The sequence below is a fragment of the Chlorocebus sabaeus genome, chromosome 28 (genome assembly GCF_047675955.1).
Source record: "Chlorocebus sabaeus isolate Y175 chromosome 28, mChlSab1.0.hap1, whole genome shotgun sequence".
NCBI lineage: Eukaryota > Metazoa > Chordata > Mammalia > Primates > Cercopithecidae > Chlorocebus > Chlorocebus sabaeus.
This window is the reverse complement of record NC_132931.1, coordinates 13,265,067-13,280,178: the sequence shown is the minus strand read 5'-3', so window position 1 is coordinate 13,280,178 and position 15,112 is coordinate 13,265,067. Positions and strand designations below refer to the sequence as shown.

The window sequence follows — 15,112 nt, the reverse complement described above, 5'->3', positions numbered from 1 at the left end:
TACTTAAGGTTCTCATGCCAAGCCTCTTACCCTGGATGCAATCACGGCCTAGCTTTCTTGTCCCTTTCAACAAATGTCAATCTCACAAAGGGAAGTGCAGCTGCCCAGAAGGCCTTTGTGCAAGCAGCTGGTCAAGTCTGGGAGTCTGACCTCTGGAGCCAGCAGGCAGGTTCTCCACCTCAGCTCAGATGTCAGGTGGCCCCCATTTCTGGAACACAGCATCCCACCCCCAATGAGGCTCTGATGAAGGGGAAGGAGGAGGAGTCGCCATGGCCCCTCAGTTTTCCCCGTCACTCCCATCCCACTAAGCCTGCTAGAGAAGCCTCCTCAGCTGGAGGGCCACACTCTGCAGCGTGGGCATTAGTGCTGCCTGAGGTCTCTCCAGACAGTGCCGGGACACCTCACCCTGTAGCCCTTGATGCCCCAGGGTGATGCAGAAACATGAGATGAGAAAACATCCGGGCCGTCTAAAAATCCCCTGCCTAGAGCCACAGGACAACCGGGGTGGGGTCTGGAACTCTCAGGCACACAGGCCTTTGTGTTACACCATAAAGCGTCAGCCAACTAAAGGCCAGAGTGTCTGCGAATGCACCTGTCCATAGCACTCATGGCAGGGGACAGACTTCGGCACTGCTGCTGCAGGAAGGTCTGGATGACACCCTGCCCTCCAGGGAGCTGGGACACAACCCAAGTGGTGGTCTGGGAAGTCCACAAAGGCCTTCACAGGTCAATGCCCTGGAAAGACAACCTCCCCCCACCTTGTGCCACAGGAGCCCCTGGAGCATGGGACAACGGCTACGGCAGGCAAGCAGCACACGTACCAGTCATCTTTTATTTGGAGGTTAATTCTCATTAGGACATGAAAGGATTCAGCAACGATCGAGATTGTGTTCCTCACGGAGGGGCTCAGGCCAAGGTCATGGGGTCAGGGGGTGGTGCATAGCGTGTCCTCTTCAGTGGTATTTGCGGTGCCGCTCGTGCTCTGAAGTCAGGAAGGCAAGATGGTAAGTATCTTACAAGGTTACAGTGAAGGCACAGCATGACAGGAAGCAGGCTGAGATCACACAAAGCCTTCCTGAGAATTCCCTTCAGAGATGACCCACGACCCGCCTGTCAGTGTCTCCGCAGAATCAGCAGACCCGGCGGGGCACAAAGACACCTCAGGAACCAACCTGCCACCTGGCCAGCTGCTTTCTTTCCAGAAGGAACAGAGGGAACACCTGCTCAGACAAACAGCCCTGAGAACCCGTCCTTCAGAGGCAGCACCGCCCTGGTGCAGCAGAGTGGGAGTGAGGTGGGGGTGGGGGGTGTACACGACACTGTCAGAAACACTCTAGTCAGAGGACGTCAGCAACACTTCCCGCCGATCTCCCACCAGACAAGCTCCTCTCGAGCCTCAAAGCCGAAACAGCCCTGCTTTTCTGGGGTACCAGATTATCCCACTCAACTCATTTCACTTTCTGCACTGGCTACTAGGAAGATCGAGCCAAATTTTCACAGAGCCTGCTGTATTTTAAAGAATGCTTCTAAGTATTCTCTTTACCCTGGCTTCATTGTGATCTTCCTGTGTTCTCATCACAATTTTCTCATTCAAACAATATCCCACATACTGTACTCTGATAGGTCCCTCCAATTCTTTTAGGTGGAAACATAAGGGATTTACTAAAGGTCTCTCAGCCTCGGAAGAAGGTGGGCTGCTGTCTCTAATGAAATCAGTCACCACCACCCTCTCTCGGGAAACTGAAGGCAAGATGCCACAGAGGCACTCACTGAGATGCTTGTAGGAAATGCTGTAGTTGAAGAGCACGTAGCATGCCAGCACCATGGTAATCCCCGAGATGCTCCCCTTCTTCACGTTAATGTACTTGTTGTAGTACCGGTAGTAACCTGCAAACGCAAGAGGCGCTCATTGCCCTGCTGGGCTTCACATTTCAGTGAAGTTGAGCACACAGTTGAGTCTGGCTGACATTCAGGGACCCAGTCCTGCTCTGGCTGTTTAAGCCCCTTGCCCTGCATTCACTGGCTGATAAAGGTGACAAGCACAAATGCCAGTAAGGTCTCCAATCCCCATAGCCTAAACTATAAGCACATACCAGCTCCTGAACTAGGCCCACCTGGATTCCACCTCTCCCCTTTGGCCTTGATCTTGTCGCCTCCTGAGTAGCTGGGACTACAGGCATGCACCACCACACCCAGCTAATTTTTCTGGTGTGATTTTTTTATAGAGATGGGGTCTCTCCACATTGCCTAGGCTGGTCTAAAACTTGGCTCAAGCAATCCCCCTGCCTTGGCTTCCCAAAGTGCTGGGATTACAGGAATGAGCCACTGCACCCAGCCAAGATAGGCCATTTCAAATATTTGTCCTGGAAGTTCTGGCAGGGAGGTGAACATCATATTATAGACTAATGCCCACTACGGTTCCAATTCATTTTCCTCTAAAAGAAGACTTAGGATTTCTCTAAGAGGCAGACATACTGATTCCAAGCAATAGGAAACACTTTCTTGGCTGCAATATCTCAGAGCCAGCCTTTGAAAGCGCCAATCAACCATGGAGGTCCAAGGCCTAGCCACCCCTCCCTGTCCTCCTCTATATAACTTACTGCTTTCAGACAACAAGACCTTCGTCGCCCAAATTAATTCATGGCAAAAAGAGACCTGAAGACCCAGAGATTTGCTTTCATTTACACACATCCGCAAGGCTCTGACCTCTTCGAAATGCTCCGAGAATGCCACTAGGGCTGAAGTCCCGCGTCAAGATCCAGTTTGGCAGCTCCCCCAGTTTGACCTCCAGAAGTTTCTTGTCCTTCACTGGTACTGAAACGGAAGAGTGAGAAAAAATACCCACTGAATAATCTCCCAGTAACACACATGGCATCCTTTCCTGCCACTACTTCAACTATGCAATAACGGTGCATAATGCAATTACACAGAGGCTGCACATACAAAATATTACAAAGAAATACGTCACATCAAGCCCACTATTTTAAGCCTGAGTCCACACAATAGCAGAACTGCTACAGCGTCAGCTTTATTAACCAACAGGACGTCTGAGTAACAGCTTGCTGGGAGTAACTCCAGAAAAGGGTCTTGAAGAAAGTAGTAACGTGGAGGACAGGAAAGACTACTGCAAAGCTAACATTTACTTGACATTATTAGCTTATTTCATCTTCACAACAAGCAGTTCATGCCTTTATCTTACAGGAGGGGAGGGGGGATAGACTCAGAGAGGTTGGGCCACGTGACCAAGGTCACACACACAACGTGGGGGCAGGACTGGCCCCCCACGTCCCTGAAGCCAATATGAGAGTGTCCTGTCCAACCCTGGGGATGTGTGCCTGGAGAACATACTAGAGGGGATGTGGAAGGAGAGCGGCATGACGGTGGCCCCAAGTGTCTCACTCAGACTTGATGTACTTGTTTACTGGGGAAGGGCTTCAAAGAGCATCTGGGTTCACACAGCTGCCAGCCTCCCCAGATGGGCCAGCCCGAGCAAGTATAATGAAAGAAACCCAAGGAATTTCCACCTCCAGCATCCTGGGACCACAGACGCCAACAATTTCCAGAGATAAAAATAAGAGATTACACATTCCGAGAAGTCAACTGACTTAGGAAAAACCACTCCAAATGACTGAACGGCCCCAGACCATATTCCAATGGGAGCCTGAGAACAAGGAATCAGAAGAATTCCTGGCTGACACTGCACTGTCCTCACATTTGGGCCCAGGAGACCACGGAGGGCCAGGGAGTGGGTGGGCCTGTGGGTGTCAAGGAGATGCACTTAAGGAAGGAATGGTCTCCCCTGTTCTCCCTGCAAAGATTTTATTTATTTATTTATTTATTTATTTTTAAGAGACAGGGTCTCGCTCCATTACCCAGGCTGGAGTGCAGTGGTTATGCACAGGTGTGATCACAGCTCACTGCAGCCTCACTGAGCTTCCTGGACTGAAGTGATCCTCCTGCCTCAACCTCCTGAACAGCTGGGACTACAGGTGTGTGCCACCACACCCAGCTAATGATCAGTTTTAAAAAGCTTTTAGCAGGTGTCCTATTGAGGGCAAAGAGTCTAGGACCACGGTGCCTTCTCAAAGATAGCCACAAGAGGAGCCAGATTAAATCATTCCAAGGATTTCTTCTCCATTTTGGGATCAAAGGAAAGACTAAAGCTCTGTCAGGACCAGCCTCAAGAGTCTGCTGAGGGAGGCCGGGCACAGTGGTTCACAGCTGTAATCCCAGCACTTTGGGAGGCCAAGGCAGGCAGATCACCTGACATCAGGAGTTTGAGACCAGCCTGGCCAACACAGTGAAACTGCACCATGAGATCGCGCCACTGCACTTGCCCAGGCTGGAGTGCAGTGGCACGATCTTGGCTCACTGCAACCTCCGCCTCCTGGTTCTAGCGATTCTCCTGCCTCAGCCTTCTGAGTAGCAGGGACTACAGGCATGAGCCATGACACACAGCTAATTTTGTATTTTTAGTAGAGATGGGGTTTCACCATGTTGGCCAGGCTGGTCTTGAACTCCTGACCTCAGGCAATCTGCCCGCCTCGGCCTCCCAAAGTGCTAGGATTACAGGCGTGAGCCACCGCACGAAGCCAGAAAACTCACTTCCTGATCCAGTGAAGCCATTTTTTCACATTCACATAAACTATGCAGACATATTCTGCATCTCATAACCATGTTCAGAGGCTGGCATGGAGTCTGGCACATCACAGGAGAAAAAAGCCAACAATTCACAACTTGTTTTTCTCCCTAGTTCTATCTCTGTATTATGAAGACAAGGGTGTTTCCTTAAAACTAACACATTTGGGGCTGGGCACGGTGGCTCACGCCTATAATCCCAGCACTTTGGGAGGCCGAGGCAAGAGGACCACGAGGTCAGGAAATCGAAGACCATCCTGGCTAACATGGTGAAACCTCATCGATACTTAAAAAAAAACAAAAAAATCAGTCAGGCGTGGTGGCAGGTGCCTGTAGTCCCAGCTACTCAGGAGGCTGAGGCAGGAGAATGGCGTGAACCTGGGAAGTGGAGCTTGCAGTGAGCGGAGATCCTGCTACTGCACTCCAGCCTGGGCAACAGAGCGAGTCTCTGTCTCAAAAAACAAAACAAAACAAAACAAAAGCAAACCTAATACATTTGGCCGGGCGCAGCAGCTCACGCCTGTAATCCCAGCACTGTGGGAGGCCAAGGCGAGCAGATCACGAGGTCAAGAGTTCAAGACCAGCCTGGCCAACATAGTAAAACCTCGTCTCTACTAAAAATACAAAAATTAGCTGGGCATGGTGGCGCATGCCTGTAGTCCCAGTTACTCGGGAGGCTGAGGCAGGAGAATTGCTTAAACCCGGGAGGTAGAGGTTGCAGTGAGCCAAGATCGCACCACTGCAAGCGACTATCCAGTTCATCCCAGATGCATCTATACTTATTCCACGAATTTCTCTTTTACTGGAAGGCAGAGGAAGGCCTCAGTCCTTGGTTGCCCTATTCAAATTCCCACCCCCACTCTACACACACCCACTCCTCTGCAGCACTGAAGCTTCCATCTGCAATCATTGGCTCACGTAGAGAGAGACAGTAGAGTTCAGAGGCAGAGCAGACCCTGGGGTCAGGTTTCTGGGTTTAGTGCCATTTTGTAGGTGTGTGCCCTTGGGCAGGGTACTACTCCTTCTCAGTTTCCTCCTTTGTGAAATCCTTGGTACTTGGCCCTCAGTACTATGTAAATGAGAACTATTACCGCCTTTCCGCCTGATTATGAGCTACCTGAAGATGGGAATATCCCCACTTCTTGGTATACGACAGATTCTCAGTAATGGTTGTAGAACCACCACAGATCCTTGAGAGGAAGCATACTGTTCATTACTATGAAGCCACGTGGAAATGACACTCTCTCCTGAGTGCTAAATCCAGCCTGGGGGTTGTCCAGAGAAGAAAGATTTTGGGCTTTGCAGGCCACATAAGGTCTCCATAGCATAGTCTATTTTATTTTTAAACCATCTTTTTAAAAACAGAAAACGGCCCAATGCAGTGGCCTACGCCAGCAATCCCAACACTTTGGCCGAGATGGGAGGATCGCTTGAGGCCAGGAGTTTGAGACCCCATCTCTATAATAAATAAATAAATAAAATAAAAACAAAAAACCATTCTGGGCCCAGCGTGGTGGCTCCTGTCTGTAATATCAGCACTGTGGGAGGCCGAGGCAACCAGCCTAGCCAACATGGCAAAACCCCATCTCTACTAAAAACACAAAAATTAGTAGGGTATGGTGGCGGGCACCTGTAATCCCAGCTACTTGGGAGGCTGAGGCAGGAGAATCGCTTGAACCTGGGAAGTGGAGGTTGCAGTGAGCCGAGATCATGCCATTGCACTCCAGCCTGGGCGACAAAAGCAAGACTCCGTCTCAAAAAATAAATAAATAAAAATAAAAAACAAAAACAAAAACAAAACCACCATTCTGAGCTCATGGCCAGACAAAAAGAGGCCACAGGAAATCCAACTCACTGGCCATAGTTTGCCAACCTCTGATCTTATCTACTGCTGCTAATTCGTATTTCCCTCACTTTATGTGCTCATGAAATACTGTCTTTGTACTCTGGTGACAGACACAACCTAAAAGATCATCAATACAGTACCTAAGAGACATGGACTCCAATTTCTTCACTGGGGTGATGCTGAATAGGCCAGGCACGTGACATGACCCTGCCTTAAGGTCACAAAGTAAAGGCTGGGATGACCAGCTCACACCAACTGAGTACTCACTGTGGGCCAGGCAGTGTTCCAAATGTCTTTCAGGTACTAAATGGATTGCTCCTTAGTCCAGAGCTCTTGACCACAGCCCTATGTTTAGACACAATGCCCCAGTGTTCGCTTTTCACAGGTTGTCTCCTTAACACAACTACCGTGTATGACGAATATGCCCATTTTACTGAGGGGAAAAGAGCTTCCCTCTCATCTTTTCTGAAGCCCTCTTCTCTTCTTCAGGTTGAGATTAACAATACAGAGGCCGGCTGGAGTCGGGAGTTCGAGACCAGCCTCACTAACATGGTGAAACCCCGTCTCTACTAAAAATACAAAAATTAGGCAGGTGTGGTGGTGCGCGCCTGTACATCCAGCTAGAGATCATGCCACTGCACTCCAGCCTGTACAACAAAGCAAGACTCCATCTCAAAAAAAAAAAAAAAAAAAACAGAGGTCAGGTGCGGTGGCTCACGCCTGTAATCCCAACACTTTGGGAGGCCAAGGCAGGTGAATCACTTGAGGTCAAGAGTTTGAGACCAGCCTGACCACTGTGGCGAAACTCCGTCTCTACTAAAAATACAAAAAAAAAAAAAAAGGGGCCGGGTGTACTTATTGCTGCATGCCTGTAATCCCTGCTACTCGGGAGGCTGAGGCAGCAGAATCACTTGAACCAGGGAGGCAGAGGTTGCAGTGAGCTGAGATCAGCCACTGCACTCCAGCCTGGGCGACAGCGTCAGACTCTATGTCCAAAAAAAAAAAAAAAAAAAGAATATAGAAACTGGGCCAGGTGGACACGGTGGCTCACACCTGCAATCCCAGCACTTTGGGAGGCCAAGGTAGGTGGATCACCTGAGGTCAGCAGTTCGAGACCAGCCTGGCCAACATGGTGAAACCCTGTCTGTACTAAAACCACAAAAATTAGCCGGGCATGGTGGCCGACGCCTGTAATCGCAGCTACTCCGGAGGCTGAGGCTGGAGAATCGCTTGAACTCAGGTTGCAGTGAGCCGAGATCGCATCATTGCACTCCACCCTGGGCAACAAGAGCGAAACTCCGTCTCAAAAAAATAATAATAATAAAGAAAAAATACAGAAACTGAGCTAAGACACACATGAGTTAATAAAAACTCTGCCACTATCAGGCTGTGTGACCTCAGAGAGGCCACACCACATCCCGAACGGTTATTTTCCTGATCTGTAAAATGGGATAGACTTTCCCAACAAGGACTTGCTGACAAGGCTACTATGGAGCATCTAGGAGTAAAACACGGTTTAGCCCTATTTCAGAAACAAACAAAAATCATGAGTGTGCACAGCTGGATGAATGTAGCGATTTACATATGGGTGTCACTGAAAACCCATATGACGGGCTGACATAAGCCCGTCCTAGAGAATAAAGCTCATTTACCACGAAGCCTCAGTCAGGTTTGAATACTAGCTCAGCCCTCTCACGAGTTGTGACCTTGAACAGGTCACCCCACTTCTCTGAGCCTATTCAACACATATGCATCGAACCTTACATGGTATCAGGCACAGTCCTAGTCCTGAGCTCCCACTGGAACATTAAGCGTAAGCTTTGGAAAGAAGGGCAGAAGCTGCGCGTACCATTCAAGTGCAAAGCAACTGGGTAGCAGCCGCACAGGGAGGCGGCTATTTCTTAGCGGAAAGAGGGACGCAAGGCCCAAGGCGGCGCATTCCCAAACCCAGAAGCGCGTGCCCCAGCTGCCTTCACCCTCCACGCCTAACCCGGTTGGCACGGGTCCTGGGCAGCAGAAAGGCGCGGCTGGGCGGGCGGAAGGGGGTCGGGCAGCGTAATACCCTAAAGTAGGGTCTCGCGCGCCTGAGGTCGTGGCGAAGTCCCCGAGCGAAGAGCAGGCAGCTCCGCAGGTTCCTTCTGTCCCAGTGCGGCTTTGGAGCGTGGACCCTGGCTCCTATTTCCACCACGGAATCCAAACAGCCTTACCCGAGGCCTGACACTCACCGACTGACGCCATCTTGGAGTCCTGGTGTCCGCTGTGCCTGGCCGCGCGAGAGCTGAAGGGTAGCAAATGCACGCTCCATCCGGGAGCGTAGAGCAGAGGCTCACGGGAAGCAGGTCACAACTGCGCACACCCTGGAACTACTAGAGGGCCATGAAGCGAAGGGCGAGGTGCCTGGAGAGCAAAAATCCGAGGGTCCTGCAGTTAGAGAGAGGGGGCGTCTCAGCCTGGCCTCCCTACCTTAAAAGGGACAACAGGCGCTCACCAGCACGGCAGGCTAAGTTTTGTATTTTTAGTAGAGACAGGGTTTCACCATGTTGGCTAGGCTGGTCTCCAACTCCTGGCCTCACGTGATCTCCCCCCGCCCTGCCTCGGCCTCCCAAAGTGCTGGGATTACAGGCGTGAGCCACCAAGCCCAGTCTATTTTTATTTTTATTTTTTACTTTTCAGACAGAGCGTTTACTTTTCAGACAGTGGCTCCATCACGGCTAACTGCAGCCTCGAACTCCCAGGGTCAAGCAATCCACCCACCTCAGCCTCCCAAGTAGCTAGGACTACAGGCGCACACCACCACTCCCAGCTTTTCTTTTTTTTTTTTTTTTTTTTTGGTGGAAACAGTGTGGTGAGGAGTGGGGGTAGAGGGTCTCTATTTTGCTCAGGCTGGTCTTGAACTCCTGGCCTCAAGCATTCTTCTTCCACTTCCGAAGTAGCTGGAACCACAGGTACACACCACCATGCCCAGCTAATTATGTTTTGTAGAGATGGGATCTCTCTATGTTGCCCAGACTGGCCTTAAACTCCTGGCCTCCAGCGTTCCTCCCACTTCGCCTCCCAAAGTACTGGAATTGCCGGCATGAACCACACTGCCCGGCCTACTTCAATTTTGATTTATTTTATTTTACTTATTTATTTATTTGTTTGTTTATTAGACAGAGTCTCGGTCCGTTGCCCAGGCTGGAGTGCAGTGGTGTGACCTGTGCTCACCACAACCTCCGCCTCCCGGGTTCAAGCGATTCTCCTGCCTCAACCTCCGGAGTAGCTGGGATTACTGGCGCGCGCCACCACACCCGGCTATTTTTTGTATTTTTAGTAGAAACCGGGGTTTCATTATGTTAGCCAGACTCCTCTGGAACTCCCGACCTCGTGATCCGCCGGCTTCGGCCTCCCAAAGTGCTGGGATTACAAGCGTGAGACACTGCCCGCTGGGCCTCCGATTTTTAAAACAACCTCCAGAGCAGGTCTTGCGGTCACCACCACCCTCGTTCAGTTCATTCTGCTACATTTCTTGTTTCAGAGGTGCCATTGTAGGGTTGGTCCATGTCTACTCCCCTTCTCCCCAGGCAGTGAAAATCACATATACAATTATAGGTGTGTGGAAGCATGGCCAGCATCTCCAGTGGGAATCAAAAATGGTTTAAAAAAAAAAAAACCCGGGTGCAGTGGTTCACGCATGTAATCCTAGCACTTTGGGAGGCAGAGGTGGGCGAATTACTTGAGGTCAGGAGTTTAAGACCAGCCTGGCCAACGTGGTGAAAATAGGAAAAAAATTAGCTGAGCGCGGTGGCGGGCGCTGTAATCCCAGCTACTTGGGAGGCTGAGGCAGGAAAATCACTTGAACCCAGGAGGTGGAGGTTGCAGTTAGCGGAGGTCAAGCCACTGCCCTCCAGCTTGGGCGACAGAGCGAGACTCCATCTGGGAAAAACAAAACAAAACAAACAAAAAACCAGGCTGGCCGCGGTGGTTCACGCCTGTAATCCCAGCACTTGGGAGGTCAAGGTGCACAGATCACCTGAGGTCAGGAGTTCAAGACCAGCCTGGTCAACATGGTGAAACCTCGTCTCTGCTAAAAATACAAAAAGTAGCCAAGCTTGGTGATGCGCGCCTGTCATTCCAGCTACTCCAGAGGCTGAGGCAGGAGAATTGCTTAAACCTGGGAGGCGGAGGTTGCAGTGAGCAGAGATGGGGCCACTGCACTGCAGCCTGGGCGATGGAGTGAGAACTTGTCTCCAAACAAAGAAACCCGGGCAAATATAGTAGTGTAGCGCAGTTGGAGTGTTCTCAACGGTTCCATGCGCCCTTGAACTCTATCTTCAAAAGTTTCACGCCTGTTGACCATCCATGGTATAATGCAGGTATAATGTAGTCTTAGGAGTTTATAACCCGCCTTGGGCTGCGTCCCTAAGCAACTGAACCCCCGGGGAAAACCCTGCCCATCGCCCCAGGACCTGTGTAACTCCCACTCCCTGGGGCTGGGGCAGATGGCCCCGCAGGAGGGATCAGGGATGGGGTCTACTGGACCCCAGGTGTCAGGTCCTCCGTGGGGCAGGAATTCGGCCTGGGGACCTTCCTGGTCCACCTAGGAAGTCGTAAGTTTCACTGCTTTGTTTGACTCAGCGGTGCCAAGTCTGGCCTGAGGGTCTGACTTAAGGTCTGTTCTGGGAGGGGAGGGCATAGAGAGCGGGCAGCGCGCGCCTTCTGCGGAGGTGCGAGAAGGGGACCTGGAAGACTATGAGGGACCGAAGAGACCTGACTGCACTGTGTCCGGGAAGAGGCAGCCTCCGGGTGCGGATGGACTTGAGGGCTGTGGGAGGGGAAGCTGAGGGGGCTGCTGGTCCGTGGGCCGCGCAGGAGAGCAGCGAAAGTCAGGAGTGGCCGGTGGCACCCGCGCCCCCGTCTTTTCCCCACCTGGCATTGGACACTCGCGGGGACGCAGGAGCCGCCAGAGCCCAGGATCCGCACACTGGAATCCTGGAAGGCCCGGGAAGAGGCCGGAGGGAAGCGACGCGATGCCCGATCTCCTGGGGCGGATGGAAGGGCTGAGGGCGCAGGAGCTGTGATTGTATACCTATAAATGCCAAGGTTTTAGTTAACGAACTGGGGTTGTTTCAGGGAAGGTGGGGGTGGGTTGAAGGGAGCAGATTATTCCAAATATACTTTTTTTTTTTTTTTTTTTTTTGAGGCGGAGTCTCGCTCTGTCGCCCAGGCTGGAGTGGAATGGCACGATCTCGGCTCACTGTACCTCCGCCTTCCGGGTTCAAGCGATTTTCCTGCCTCCCGGGTAGCTGGGATTACAGGCGCCCGCCACCACGCCTGGCTAATTTTTATATTTTTAGTAGAGATGGGGAGTCACCATGTTGGCCAGGCTGGTCTCGAACTCTTGGCCTCAGGTGATCCGCTTAGCCTCGGCCACCCAAAGTGCTGGGATTACAGGCGTAAACCACCGCGCCCGGCCTGAACATAGTACTCTTTTGTTGATCTGGCTCACGTGCAAATTCTTAGTGTTCCCCGTGCAGAGGGCTGGGGAGAAGAAAATCCGAATCCCTCACAACCCCGCCCCAGCCTTCTCCGCTAAGCTGCACTTTGTCATTTTCCACTGTGGCTTCCCATACATTTCTCCTTAGGAGACTCCATAGCCTGAGGGAGGTGAATTTTCCCGAATGAGAAGAGGATTATTTACGAACCCCGTGGTGGCATCTGTTTCTATCCTGTTTCGTTTACTTTTACACTTCCCTCCGAATAGCTGCATTACAAAAGGGAAAGAACTCTTAGTCAATCCCAAACCATAATAAAAGGATAGTAAAAAAAAACTATACTGGTCGCTACACCTGACAACTGCTGAAATAGGGTCCATCTAAAGCACAAAAAACTTATGCTTCCAAGACCTCGTGGCGCAACGGTAGCGCGTCTGACTCCAGATCAGAAGGTTGCGTGTTCAAGTCACGTCGGGGTCAAACATGATCATCCCTTTCTTTAGCCACCAGGAGTTATATAGACGTCTTGCCGCTAACGTTGGACACTGTATTTTCTGTTCTCCAGTCCTAAAGATTTCTTTGCATAGGTACCTCAGCAGTGGACCAGCACCTTAGCTAAAGCGTGAGGAAAAATTCAGAGCCAATATTTAGGTCGTGCTGTTCACATCTGTAGCAGGATTTATCGGGACTGTGCTTCAGATAGTACATTCACAGGACTTCAGATAGGACCTTAAAACAGTGCAGGAGCACTTTGGGAGGCTGAGGCGGGCGGATTGCTTGAGCCCAGGAGTTCAAGACCAGCCTGGGCAACATAGCAAAACTCTCTCAAAAAAGCAAAACAAAACAACAAAAACAAAAACAACAACGCCAGATGTGGTGGCGCATACCTGTAGTCCCAGCTGTTGCTTAGGAGACTGAGGCGGGAGGATCCCTTGAGTGCGGGAGGTTGAGGCTGTAGTGAGCTATCATTGTGCCACTACACTCCAACCTGGGTGACAAGGTGAGACGCTGTCTCTAACTGAAAAAATAAATAAAACGGTTCAGATCTCAGTAAATAGTTGCCTTCCCAATCCAGAAACTACCCGCCCACCCTGGGGGCGCTGCTGTCCTTGGAAAAGCGTTGGTGGTGCAGCCTGATCTCCAGCATTTGAAGTTCAAGCGCCACTAGGAGAAAGCTTTATTCAAAACAAATGAGGAGGAAGTCAGTAGTCTTCCCCGAGCAACTCCTACAGGACTGCGCTGGCCTGACCTGTCATCCGGCTCCCTCCCCACATTCGTATTCCTGGAACGACCTGCTGGACTGAGTTCCTTGTCCTCTGCCTACAGGTGGCCAGGCCTGACCTCACTGCTTTCCCTATGTTCAAATGTCTCGAACCTGGAGCACTGAGTGTTCCCGTTTTCTGTTAAAGCAACAGGAGTCAGGTGGGATGGCTCATGCCTGTAATCCCAGAACTTTGGGAGTCTGAGATGGGAGGATCGCTTGAGCCCAGGAGTTCGAGACCAGTCTGGGCAACACGGCAAGATCCCAACTCTTGTATTTTTAATTAATTAATTAATTAATTAATTAAAGGATAGTTAAAAAAAACTATACTGGTCACTACACCTGACAACTGCTGAAATAGGGTCCATCTAAAGCACAAAAAACCTACATTTCCAAGACCTTGTGGCACAACGGTAGCGCATCTGACTCCAGATCAGAAGGTTGCGTGTTCAAATCACGTTAGGGTCACAGCTGTCGCCCAGGCTGGAGTACAATGGTACAGTCTATTTACAGAGTCTCACTCTGTCTCCCAGACTGGAGGACAATGGCACAATTTTGGCTCACTGCAGCCTCTGCCTCCTGGGTTCAAGCGATTCTCCTGCCTCAGCCTCCTGAGTAGCTGGGATTACATACTCCTGCCACCATGCCTGGCTAATTTTTGTATTTTAGTTGAGACAGGGTTTCACCATGTTGACCAGGCTGGTCTCAAACTCCTGATCTCAAGTAATCTGCCTGCCTTGACCTCCTAAAGTGCTGGAATTACAGGCGTGAGCCACTGTGCTCGGCCAACACACATCTGTTTATTGCAACACTATTTATAATAGCAAAGACATGGAACCAACCCAAATGCCCATCAATGGTATACTGGATAAAGAAAATGTGGTACATACACATCATGGAATACTAAGCAGCCATTAAAAGGAATGAGATCCTGTCCTTTGCAGGGACACAGATGAAGCTGGATGTCATCAGCCTCAGCAAACTAACACAGGAACAGAAAACCAAACACAGCATGTTCTCATTCACAAGTGGGAGTTGAATACTGAGAACGCATGGACACAGAGAGGGTAACAACACACACCTGGGCCTGTTGGGGAGTCCCAGGTAACAGTAGGGAACTTAGAGCACGGGTCAATAGGTGCAGCAAACCACCATGGCACATGTAACAAACCTGCACGTTCTGCAGATGTGTCCTGTTTTGTTTTTTTTTGAGACGGAGTCTCGCTCTGTCACCCAGCCTGGAGTGCAGTGGCTGGCCGGAGCTCAGCTCACTGCAAGCTCCGCCTCCCAGGTTTATGCCATTCTCCTGCCTCAGCCTCCAGAGTAGCTGGGACTACAGGCACCCACTACCTCGCCCGGCTAGTTTTTTTGTGTGTGTTTTTTAGTAGAGACAGGGTTTCACTGTGTTAGCCAGGATGGTCTGGATCTCCTGATCTCGTGATCCGCCCGTCTCGGCCTCCCAAAGTACTGGGATTACAGGCTTGAGCCACCGCGCCCGGCCTGTTTTGTTGTTTTAGAAGTAAAAAACAAACAAACTTGGGAGGCCCGAGGCAGGCGGATCACTTGAGGTCAGGAGTTCAAGACCAGCCTGGCCAACATGGTGAAACCCCATCTCTACTAAAAACACACACAAAAAAGTAGCCGGGCATGGTGACGGGCGCCTGTAGGCCCAGCTACTGAGGACGCTGAGGCAGAATGGCGTGAACCCGGGAGGAGGAGCTTGCAGTGAGCCGAGATAGCGCCACTGCACTCCAGCCTGGTCAACAAAGCCAGACTCCGTCTCAAAAAAAAAAAAAAAAAAAAAAAAAAAAAGGAAAAATTAACTCCTTACTCACATTAAAATTTTATTTTGGGGGTAATTTACATAAGTCACACAATTATCCCTCTAATTAA

The 15,112-nt window shown here is 50.7% G+C and overlaps 1 protein-coding gene and 2 non-coding genes across 3 annotated transcripts; 2 read left to right on the top strand and 1 right to left on the bottom strand.

Annotated features, from left to right (window-relative positions):
* Positions 1-813: 813 nt before the first annotated feature.
* Positions 814-8,836, bottom strand: ATP5MF (ATP synthase membrane subunit f). The gene is made up of 4 exons (XM_008018653.3): positions 8,710-8,836; positions 2,707-2,814; positions 1,771-1,887; positions 814-982 (listed from the first exon to the last, which is right to left on the bottom strand). The coding sequence occupies exons 1-4, from the start codon at positions 8,720-8,722 to the stop codon at positions 954-956; spliced, it is 267 nt and encodes an 88-aa protein (XP_008016844.1). The 5' UTR covers positions 8,723-8,836; the 3' UTR covers positions 814-953.
* A 3,530-nt stretch (positions 8,837-12,366) lies between these two features.
* Positions 12,367-12,438, top strand: TRNAW-CCA (transfer RNA tryptophan (anticodon CCA)). The gene has a single exon. It is a non-coding gene; the product is annotated as a tRNA-Trp (tRNA).
* Positions 12,439-13,615: 1,177 nt separating this feature from the next.
* Positions 13,616-13,687, top strand: TRNAW-CCA (transfer RNA tryptophan (anticodon CCA)). The gene has a single exon. It is a non-coding gene; the product is annotated as a tRNA-Trp (tRNA).
* The last annotated feature ends 1,425 nt before the right edge of the window (positions 13,688-15,112 follow it).